The following is a 12620-nucleotide window of genomic DNA, read 5'->3' on the forward strand; positions in this document are numbered from 1 at the left end:
TTTGTCACCAGTATAGAGCCACTTTTTTCAGGGTAGCCTGTATACCTGTCTAATCTCACCAGTCTGGATACTGTTGGTAGCTCAATTTTTGTATATTGACATTAAAAGCCTTTAAACTTTAGATGGTATGTTCCATGTTAAAGATATACTATACTTACCTTTGAATAAAATATTCTACTCACAGAAGTTACTGACATCTATCAAATTCTTAATGAATATGTCTAATTTGAATAAAAGAATGTATAAACTATGTATTTGAAGTCATGTTCCCTATTACAGGACAGGCAGTTGTTTTTTTTCTTAAAAAAATTGCCAGTTGTTTTTTTTAATGACACTATATACTGTATTCATATTCTGACCACCTATGGTGTGTAGAATTTTAAACAGGACATACCTACTTTGAGTGAAGTAAAAACATGTTTATTCTATATTTACAAAGAGACTGTGTACCAAATATCAATATTTATTAATATCAAAATTGAGCATAGTATATCTTTAAGGGATAAAAAAAAAGAAGATAAAATGTCATAAAATGCTTGTCACACAAATTCTCAGCTTCATAAAACACTTTTTTTAACCATTGTTTACAGCTACATAAACCATTTCTATAAACTATATCAAGACCCCCAAATTATGCAACACATTTCTCTAAATCATTTATAAATAATTTGTAACCGTAACTCTCTCATGTCCTATTAGTACAATGCTAAGTGCTTCCCTGGTTTTTTTTGTAAACCATTAAATTCATTTGTTAGTAATCAACTCTTAATTAACACAAGAGCATCTCTAGTGTCCTAACTGTCTTCCACAAATAAGTGCTAATTAGTTTGCCTAACCAGTGGGAAAAACATTGTATTTTTAAATTAGTTTTTCTGATTTATGGCTCTTCCCCTTATCCTTATACTTTACCCATAATGCATTTCTAGATTATCTATAGTACTCTTCAAGATTACCCATAATGTATTTCAAGAGTGTGTCTGCCTTCTTTTTCCCTTCTGTCATAAATTATTGAATTGAAAACCAAAAGTTTTCAAGTCTAGACTTTTTGTTAAGTATCACTTGATATTTGTGCCAATTTACATTATTAAGACTCTCTTCTGATAAAACAGAGATTTCAATATTTTCAAACCTTAAATGAATTCAATATTCATTTCAAGGAAATTGAATAAAAAATTTAATTTTTGCATTACTTGATATCAGTAATGGCATTACAATGTAATTTAACAAGAACCAGTTTGTCCTTTTGCTAAGTCATGTGACTAATAAAATTTCCTTACCATTAGTATCCTGAAAGTTGCCATCTTTAACACCATAGCCTTTCCTAACAACACTTCCATTCCTGAAATTATCAAATGAGTCAATCATTATTTAATAAAGCATTATGTTGTTCAATAATAAGCAAATTAAAAAGAAAAGTTGTAACCAACATTTACACTTTCACATTTTAACAACTAGCAAGATCAGTCAGGTATAACTTCCGGCAGATTCTGGCATCAAGGTAGAACCATAAACATTTTTGTAAACTACCTGAAAAGCTTCCTATTGAGAATATTTGGAGTTGCCAGGCAAATGTAACAGATTTTCAAAAGTGCTTATGCACATTTCAAATGATGCATGAAATATAAATGATTATCAGGCAAGCCATAATTTTCATCTTAGTAAAGTCAAAATTTGTGTCCTTTTCTATCGATAACCCCTACCAAGCTAGATATCTTATATGGACAAGATCATTCATTATATTAAGGGGAAACTTAAATACAGATATTGATTGAATCGTGAACAGTGCAGACATTGATGACAGCACAATGATATTTGCAGCCAGGAGGCTTAGAGTTGAGCACTAAAAGAATCATGCAAGCTACCATGACTAAATATATTCCTGTATTCTATTTCCTAATTAGATTTACAACTTCATTCAATATAGTAAATTAGTGTACAAAAACACTTGTCTCACCTGTCCTGGGATTTGTCACTTGTTCTGGGACCACCAGTATACCATTGCTCCTTCAACTTTTTCCTCCTTTTTCTACTCTTACATAACCATACAGTAAATATACACAATCCTAGCCACAGGATACCACCCAATGCTCCTATCATACCAATAAACCATGCCTTCTTTGTGATTTGATTATCATCAGGCCCTGTAAACAGCATAATTAAACTCAATGTTAGGTCAGGTAACCAGGATTGTTAAAATTAACATTGGGTCCTGGAATACACATAAATAAAACTCATTTTATTTGATAAACAATTCATACTATCTGTCACTTATTGTTGTTGATTTTGGCATTATTTCTACATTTTTGCAAGTTGTTTTTCTGACTTACCAACAGTTAGAGCAGAACTAAATTTTCCGACGCCTTTCTGTGTTTGTGCTGCTATCTCAATATTATAGTTTACACCGGGAACCAGTCCTTCTATTTTTATTTCATAAGTGGAACCATTTGTGTGTTTACTACAGTTGTGTACACCATCTTCGCTCCTGCACTTGATCTGTGGAGAAAACAATGGAATTAAATTTTCATTTTGTGTTTTAAGACATTTCAAGGATTATATAAAGCTTATTTTACTCAACTATCATTACCTGTACATCACTTTTCTTGTTTCCTCATTATCTCAAGCCAATTTTGAAAGTCCCGATTTTTTTTCTTCTTTAAAATATATTTGTTTTTTCTTTAATTTTGTATCTTGATTTTTTCGGTATTTCAAAGTGACATTTCAGTCCCTTAAGTTATTACCACACTAATCCTTATCTGGACTTATCAATTTTATAAAAAAATAACATATTGATTTATATGCAGAAGATAATATTTGCCGCACTTTCATCATGCAGAGGTAAATAAATTTATTTATACCTGATAACCAATGATTTCCCCTTTCCGGTGCTCTATATCGGGTGCAGACCATTTCACTATAACTTCCGAGTCACTTATTCTCTGTATAACAGTATCCTTTGGTGGTCGTGTTGGAACTGTAACAAGAAAGACACATGGACTTCAGAAGCAGAAACAACATATAACAAATTGCAAACTTTAAAGTTGAATAGTGCCAAACTTTTAAAATCTTGTAAGCTAAATAAGGGGACATAACAATATCAAAATACATGTCAGAGTTATGTACCCATTGTCTAAACGTGTGTCAAGTTTATATTATTAAAACAATAACTCAATGGGTTCTTAAAGCCTGCGGATGGTTTAAATAATGGACCCGAAATGACTTTGACATGGATACAGACACTGAAGTCTAGGTAAGTAAATGTAAATATTAATACAAAGTATAAGCTAAAAACCTGACAAATATTAGTTTAAGTAGATTCATCAAAATTAGATAAATAATTATATCAATTTCAAAACCTGTATGTCATACCTGATTCACCAGACTGTATTTTCATTGGTTTACTACATGGTGATGTCAGAGTGTCACTGGCTGCCATTACACATATTTCATAATATTCATAACTCTCTAGCCCAGTAATGATATGTGACAAAGGTCTATATGGGACACGTTTGATCACAGTTTGACCGTATCGATGGTCAAATCGGTCACCCATGTTCAGGATGTGCCTGTACTGGACCACAAATCCTGTAACAACCTTGTTCTCATTGTTCACCTAAAAACAAATTCTTTTTGAATTAAAATAATCTCAAAATAGAAAATGATTCTGATTTTTAACTTAAAAAAAAAACTTTTTCCGTTAGTTCAATACAAATTTTCTTAAACTGTCATTATAAACTTTTCCCAAAGATATACGTAAATGAAAAGCAAACATAAAATAAAATAGGTTGCAAATGAATTTAACTACAGAGATTTCAATGCACTTTACTAATTAAACTCCACCCCACTTATATAAGTGTATCCAGCTTTGATAATTCAATGATGAAATACTTTATATGTAAATGTTTGTTACATTATCATATAAAAGTTAATATAAAAATCCTGGAATTAAACAAAGATTGGAAAGTTTAGTAACAGAGTTATAGCCCCTGTTTTCGCTTACCATCCAACTAATTCTGATAGCACTGGAGTTAACAGCTCCACCACGTAGCAAGGAGACTTGAATATCCCGTAACCTATTTTTAATTTCATCCACAGGAAGGTTTACCTTTGGTACCATATCATGTCCTTTGTCTGAATCAAAATAGTTATATATCATCAAAATATAGTTATTACAACACTGGCTTCACTCTCTGTTAAACAGTAAGTCTAACTAATAATAATAAGGCCAGGTCTACGCCATGACAAATGAACTAGATTGCAAAAAAATTTATATTTCAAGTTGTTCAACTTTATCATATTGATAATATAATCTTGTAAATACAAATACAATGTTACTTGGTTCCCAATAAAAGGTAGTAAAAGACCAGGAACAAGTCCTTTTCAGTTCTGCATCAACTCTTTGTTGAAAAATTCAAATTAAAGATAAATGTTGTTTTTTTTTTCCATTTATTATTAGGTGAAATATGTTAACACTTTTTTCATTTATTATTAAATGAAACATGTTAACTTATTTGAATTACCAATGTTCTTGAATTCCAATGAAATTAAGATGAATAATGAACAATTATAATTACCAAGTGTTCGAATAATCTCAGACAGTGGGCTGGGTCCCCCTTTTCCATGGCTGTTTATTGCTCTCACAAGGAATATGTAAGTTGTGTTGGGAACCAATCCTTGTATGATTACATCAGTTTCAGTATACTTGTCCCCGGCATTCTTCCACGACTATAAGATATAACAGACACATGATGAAAACTAAATCAATGATATAAATCATAACTAAAAGAAATAACAAATAGTGGATAAGCCTAAATAAGCATCCAAGGATAATAGAGCATATTTTTGTATTACACTCTTGCCTCGTATTTCTGTGTTACCCATAATTTCGAGTTATTTGGTATAAACAATCTCTGACGCCACCTAGATTTGTGTACATGATCTCCAAATGTAAACATTAAATGGATTTAAATCTGATTTAATTAGCATGTCTTTCCTTCCTCATTTATAGACATTTTCTAGAATTTTATTATTCAATCTCTAATTGTGTGTGTTTTACATGAAAGTACCTTGGAAACATGAGGCACCAGTATATCATTTTTTACTACTGATTGATTACAAGCAACTTGGAACCCATTTAAGCCACAGCCCATAATTCTGACCTTAGACAAAATGGACAGGTATGAAAAGTTAAGGTTTTGTTGGTATTCTAAGCTCCTTTGACACTTTAAGCTTGTTCACTTCGGACCAGACAATGGACTTGTGTAGAACCACCAGCCTTTCTGCTTCACTTATAATAAAAATGTGAAAAAATAAAAGAATAAACTGAATATAAATCCTACCTCTGACAGACCGTAAGCAAAGTACTCTACTTGGTATGACTCAACAGGTGATGCCCCTGTGTTTCTGATCAGTTCCCATGTCAACCTGATACTTGTGTCTGTAACATCACTAACAATAGGCTTCTCAGGGGCTGCCGGGAACTCCGTAAGATCTGGCGGAGTTTTTATAAAACTCCTCCCCTCAGCTACAAACATAAAGAAGAAATAAATTAAGAACTTGTGACTTTTCTTTTTAACTGAATACACAATACTGAATCCTCAATTAATGATTAAAATAAACACTCACGGATATAACAATTCTTTTATTATTAAAGAAGTAAAAACTTATGACTTTATTGAACTGAATCCCAAAACAGTGATTCAAATAGACATTAACAAATACAAGAAGAACTTTCCATTCGAATTCTTTGATCGTTTGTTAATACCAAGGGAAGTAAATGCTTACATTCAACAATCAATTTTGCTGACATAGTTGTTTCCCCTGTTTCACTACCAGCCTTGCACATGTAATTGCCTGAGTCAGAAATTTTCAAACCTGCAATGGAAAGAAGAAAAAAATCAAAATGATAACTGTAATAAACATATTTTTTTTGCATTTCTTTGATGAAATAAATAAAAATGAAACAGTCCACTTGGCGCCAAATATTTTGAAAATGCAATGATAAATTTTTCTCAGATGAACAAATCAGAAAAACTGTTGCAGATTTATTTCTTTTGCTACAAGAGAATTTAATCTTAACAAATAATATTCAATCAAAATGGCACCCTAATATCTCATAATGAACAATGTAACTTAGATAGTAATTATTTCCACAAATGAAGGGCCTATTAGTTCTAGTCATAAAATTCACACCTTTTTTCATCGCCAACTTTTCATCTGCCAAGTGTTTCATTGTTTGCAATTCACAAAACTATGTTTGTGCCAAAGTGAAAAGAAAAAGCAGATATAGCCTACTTGAAGATTTTTTGTGCAATCATGTTTTCAGCTTATCAATCAACTAGAAACATGTTAAACACAGCTATTCATTCCATTTTTGCCATATTAATGGTGTCTATAAGCATGTCTTACACAAGCTATTCACTCCATTTTTGCCATACTAACTGTGAAGAATTTCAAGAGCTTGATGCAGTTCAGCTGTATACTCATATATCATAATGATGGAGTTATAACCATTTCACATCAAGCCTACGATATGATCTAATCAAAGTCATACTTGAAATTTGCAAGGTTCCTGAATCAAGCAACAAATAGCGAGCATCCTTCTTGTCCAGTGAGCGACCATTCTTGTACCAGCGGATGATTGGCTTTGGATCTCCGGTTGCCTGGCAACGTAACAGAGCTACAGCATCTTCTTCCAAAGTCTGGTTGATTGGTCCGAACCTGATGATCGGCGGAGGCCGAAGGTCATTGTCTGGAAAAATAACGTCATTCTCCTCTGAAAAGTGTGCCAGAAATGGAAGATGTTAAGGGATGTACAGGGTGTTACAATCATGCAGGGTAGCTGTGTATACAAGAATAAATGCAAGAGACTTAGAGATATTAAAAACCTTGCTTTTTATCTTAAGTTTTTTCTCTTACTCATTTGTTTTTAATAAAATCTTCAAAATACTGTACCCTACTGACAGTTTCTGTAATTTATAATTTTTTCGTTAAAGCTTTTAATAGTGATTGGTTTCAAAATCCTTTTGTAATAAAATCAATTCCAAAACAAAACATTGTTTCAGTAAGATCTTTGGAACTTGTTCTTGAATAAAATAACAATCAAGTTCTACTCCTAGTAAAATAGCAGATGTACAAACAACTTGATTTTCTTTTCCAATCAATAAACAATCTAATCAATCAAATAAAAAGCAAGAGTTAAGATTTCCTTCCTTTATCCAGACTTATTTTATTGCTGAATAGTCTAGACATTATAGCAGAAAAAGGTGATAAATATTTATACTATAAATGTTCTATATCTAATGTACAACTCTATAAAACAAGTAAATGAAGATGAATATTTCTGTATATTTTTCATTGAAAATTCGGAGAAATACATTTTTTTCCTCCTGCTTTACTTTCTTTAATTCAATGTCAATATTTCATCTTTTTAAACTTCATTACCAATTTATGTGATATTTAGATGAAATTTGAAGTTAGTCAGCCAACAGTATAGAGCCTGTTCAGTCTGCATGGATGTACAGGCTGGGCTAGCTCTTTACTGGTGGAAAACCCTAATCGCTTCTGGCTCCAGTAAGGTAAGCATTGTAGGAATTTATTTTTTTAATTTCTTTTACTAGCCACAAAAGTAAGGAAAAATTTAACAAGTGTAGATCTAATGAATTCAAATAGTTTCATTGTTCTCCTTTTTTTTATCTCCAAGTCTCTCTCAAAAGCAAAGAAATAAAGACAAAATATAGAAAAACAGGTAAACTAAGGGTGCAAAATAAACTAATAGAAATACAATAGGAATAGAAAACAACAAAGCAAAAACAATAAAAGTGATGAAAATCGTGAAGACACAAAACTAAATTTGATTTTCTCAAATGTAACATTGATTTCAACCAAAATGCAAGGAAAGGAAAATAAAAGAAAGTGCAAAATAAAAAACTTTCAATAGACCTATATATTTATTGTTATAGTAGATAGCTCATTTTAAAAGTAACAAATCATTCAAAAGATGTAAAAATGAGTTCAGAGTAACATTTGGAGAACTGTTGCAATATAGTAAAAATAAAAAAGTTTTTGAGAAATAAAAATTATGTCACGGGCATAATGGGCCTTTAAGAAAAAAATCTTGCATGTGTTTTTTCGATTCTCTGTCAATTTCCTTGTAATCCTGTATAAGTTTAAAATATTTTTATCAATGAATTTGTTATCTTCCTGGATAAAATTTTAGAAACATTTCTAAGTGTCTCTCAAAACGTGTACTTTTCTGATTATTATAGAATAATAGAAAAAAGTTGATGAAAAAAACAACACTTTCAATGGCAAACACACGATGAAAATAATAAAATCATACATTCACGTGAGGAATGGTTTCGCTCATAAGCTATAAACACATAAAACCCACATAAATATGAAGCAATTTACACACAAAAATGTTTCAATCTTGTAAAACACGTGCAGACATGCTTTACGAAGTGACGTTACATCTCATTTTCATTAGCGGGGTGCGAAATTTTAGTAAGTGCATAATGATAAATAAATCTGAAAAGAGCCAGTAATGTTTTTGCTGATGGATTTGTACCCAACTGTACAAATATAGGGGCCTGCTTGTTATTTCACAAAATAAAAAACAACAAAGTTTTGGTCATAGTCAATCAAATAACAGAGTATCGTTACATATTACATTTGATATTTTAATATGTTCCGTATATGACTAATTTTAAATTGCCAAATGCTCCTAAAAAAATTGATATCTCTACAATTTTTATAAATTTCACAATGATATAATGAATTTTCAACAGTTTTGTCAAAAAAAAAAGAGTAGGAATATACTTAATCTCTTATGCCAAAAAAAAAAAATTTCATGTTTAAATATTTAAATTTTTCATATTTCAGTAATTTTGTTTTCATTCCTTTCAAAGCAGAGCATTTACTATTACGCTAGAAGGGCATTGATATTAAAAAGTGTGAAAATTAACATTATTAATAAAAAGTTAATCGTTATATAATTGACAAATTTATTTATCTCACCCGAGTACAAAAATGCCGTAAGATAACAAATTCTGCCTCGTATGTTTTAAATTCAAAAATAAACTTTTGGCAGCAGATATAAACATTATAATCACAGAAGCCACCAGTTACCCTGATATAAAGAAATCATATAATTAACTTTTTTAACGCGGGATGAGGAATGATGAGGAACGTGACTCAGAGAAAATTAACTCGAATGTTGTGAAAAAAAATCGTGAAAACTGTCTAAAACACTACATCATATCATAGCATACAGCTGTCCTAACACCTCAACAAGGAGGCGGCTTCGGTGCTAAACGATCTGTTTTTTCCTTCTTTCTCTTTTGAAATTTTCGAGTGTAATATGAATTCGAATTATAATAGCATCCTTACAGTTTTACTGAAGTGTTTTATATCTTTTCATTTTTTCTTTTTCATTTCCTTAATTCCAATTAAAGATTTCACAGGAATCACATCTGATGTTGAAAAAATAGAGCTCTTCTGTTAATATGCTTTGTACATATTTTCTAACTTAATATAAGTAGGAAACAAGATCATTCACATTGTTTATGTCTAAATGTCTTTTAAAAGTTAAATTTTGATTGAAAATAAGTAAACTACAGAATGAGAACATTGAAGGTGAAATTTGAAAATGAGAGGAAATTTTTTCTAAAATTTGTTACCAACAAGTATAGATGTTGCAACAAATGTAAAGTAATTACTGATTTTTTTTTTTTGACCAACCACAGCACACCTTTTTTTACACTTATTTGACATGCACTTTCATACTGCTGACTTATTAGTTTTATCTCACTACAACATGATAAAACGATGCCTAATTACGCATAATGAAACAAGCCTTAGAAATATACAAAGTTAATAAGCACATTTTTTTCCAGATTTATTTTCAGACTGGAAGGCATTAAGTCATTATAACATTGTTGCAAGCATGTGATCTGATTAGATAAATATGTGTTCATATAAAAGCATAGTGTTATTTGCGTGTAAAATACACACTTCATTATTACATTAATGAGGTGCGACCATTAACATATGAAACAAGATCTATAAAATTCACGAAACATACAACATAGGGCCTTAAAATGTATCATAATTATGCAATTTATTTGTGTAAGAATGACAAAAAGTAGTTCTGCTAATTATTCACTATATATTCGTAACACATTATACGACCAATAAAATATGTAGGAACTGATTAAAACGCAAATATAATGTCAAACAAACGAGATAATCCTGAAGTTAACTATAATCTTAAACACAAGATAATCTCAATGCAGAAATTTTCTTTATAAAAGTATTTTTATACCTCGAACACTGATATCAACAGAAGCCTGGGCTTTTCCTTTGGAACTATAAGCAATGCAAGAATAAGAGCCCTGGTCAGATTTTTGTATTCGCTCGATTCTTAACGTACCATCCTCGGACACGGAGAATCTTCCCTCTCTGTATTTGACAAACATGAGAACCTAAAAATAATCAACAATTATACACACTTAGTCATATACTTTTCTTTCTATATTAAAAGGCATAAAGCTACATCTAGTGAAATATCTTTACAAAATTTATATATACAACTTTTCAACTTTACTGGTAGAGCAGGCCCGTCGTCACGATTTTGTGATTGGTGCGGCCAATTTGGTAGATTTTAGCCAGAATCTAGGGGGGTACGGGGGCATGCTCCCCCGGAAATTTTTTTATTCTAGGATGCTCTCAGGGGCGTTTTCCCGTATATTTGGCACATTTTACAGCCTGTCGATAGAACATGTTATAGTAAAATGTCAACGATTTTTTACAGATTTAAGTGCGTCGTAAGTTTTAAGGGTGAAATTTAAGGTTTGCATAACGGACGGGCAGGTGAACATAAAAGATGAATACATGTAATTGGTATTTGGCGAATGAAAAATAAACATTCTAACACTATCGGAATTTTTTCTATATAAACAAAGCACGTCCGAAGCGTGCATTATTCTACAACAATGCACTCGCCGTTCTTACATCTCCCTGTGTATTTTCACATTTATTCTTCTGAGCTCCGAGAATGTCCTTTCACTGGTAGCATTAGTAGCAGGCATTACTAACAAATTTTTTAACAACACAACGACCTCAGTTCTAGCACCGATTGTTTTGACACAAATTTCAAAGCGTCAGGTAGAGTAACAGTACTATTTTCTGATTTGTCAAAATGTGAACGTTACAGCTGAAGCTGCACCTCAAAGATGTCTCGTTTAATATCGTTACCATATGAATCACAAACAAAACCAAGTTTTCTAGTGAACGGTCTTCAAAGGTTGTGCGGCCTTAATAAATAAATCCTCCACGTTCTGAAGTACGCGATATCTCGGTTGGTCAAATCTCTCTTTAACACTGGCCATGGCAAGATCGATTGCTTCAAAATACTTAGGCCGGAACACGTCCTGCACTTTATTTCATGTTTTCCAGTGTTTTATTGTAATATATCAGATGATTATATTCCGATAAACCACTAGTGAAATTTATAAAATATAATTTTCACTGTAGCCGGACTATATCTGAATGCGGATGAAAAGAAAATCATAACTAAATGGAATAACAGGCAGAAATAAATGCCGTAATACGTAAATTTTGTTTCTTTAGGAAAAGAAAGTCGATGTCATCATACATCATGTTATAAAATGTAACAAAATTAGAGAATTTTAACAGAACTATATTTCAAAATTGATGACGTGACGTCATGATGTGATGACGTCACAAAGGAGAATGCACGACGTTACGCGGCAAAATCAGTAATAAGATACTTAAAATCACTTAAAAAGCATGAAATAAAAAGAAAATTTATTTGTTTTACATATAAGATTGAAATATATTTCATTCGTGAACACCAGCTATTATATTTTCACTCGTGGCTACGCCACTCGTGAAAATATTGCATCTGGTGTTCACTCAGTGAAATTATATTACAATCTTACATGCAAAACAAACAAATATCCTCTATGTAATTATGTAATGGAGTAATTGAATGAGTTTATTACTGAATTTATTTTAGGAGTTGAATGAAAATATATTATGCGAGCCTCTGGCGAGTATAATATTTTATTCAACGAGTTCAATAAATTCAGTAATGAACTGACACGAATTCAATATTCTGTTTATTACATACCAAAAATAAGTACCTTTTGAAGTGAAAAAGAACCATTTTTCATTGACGCCCATAGAAAAACGCTAACATTTATATAGTGTGTATAACGCAAATGACGTCAAAATATTTGCACGGCCGTGCAATACCATTTTCAAGGAGTCGCAAAAACGGCACGGATATGTGATAAAAATATGACTTTTGAACGGTTGCCGTGTACAATCAATAAAATATTATCAAGTTCTCGGAGAATTCAGGCATACTAGTTCAAGATATTCATAATGCACATATATACATGTATATACAGTGAACTGTCGATGTCAATTAACTTCACACTTGACTTCGTAGGACCCCTACATATACCTAGTCAATTAACAGTGTCCATTTGTATCTTCGCGTCATGTTTGTATGTTACCGCGTATTGCATAAGGGGCCAGTTAAGTGTCAAATTGCTAATCAGCGATGCGTGTTTTTTTTTTTTAATTTATTTTAC

General features: G+C 31.5%; 1 protein-coding gene across 1 annotated transcript in view; it reads right to left on the minus strand.

Annotated features, from left to right (window-relative positions):
- Nucleotides 1–12620, minus strand: part of LOC132730300 (roundabout homolog 2-like) — a 186374-nt gene that overhangs the window by 15139 nt on the left and 158615 nt on the right. Inside the window, exons 10-20 of the mRNA XM_060716193.1 lie at nt 10322–10481; nt 6551–6772; nt 5782–5871; nt 5337–5521; nt 4572–4722; nt 3998–4128; nt 3367–3610; nt 2856–2971; nt 2328–2493; nt 1955–2141; nt 1278–1339 (exon numbers count right to left, since the gene is read on the minus strand). Coding sequence (XP_060572176.1) covers nt 1278–1339; nt 1955–2141; nt 2328–2493; nt 2856–2971; nt 3367–3610; nt 3998–4128; nt 4572–4722; nt 5337–5521; nt 5782–5871; nt 6551–6772; nt 10322–10481 — 1714 coding nt within the window. The remainder of the gene's footprint in view (nt 1–1277; nt 1340–1954; nt 2142–2327; nt 2494–2855; nt 2972–3366; nt 3611–3997; nt 4129–4571; nt 4723–5336; nt 5522–5781; nt 5872–6550; nt 6773–10321; nt 10482–12620) is intronic.

Source organism: Ruditapes philippinarum, unplaced genomic scaffold, assembly GCF_026571515.1.
Source record: "Ruditapes philippinarum isolate M1 unplaced genomic scaffold, ASM2657151v2 ctg758_1_1_1_1, whole genome shotgun sequence".
In the NCBI taxonomy this organism is placed as follows: Eukaryota; Metazoa; Mollusca; class Bivalvia; order Venerida; family Veneridae; genus Ruditapes; species Ruditapes philippinarum.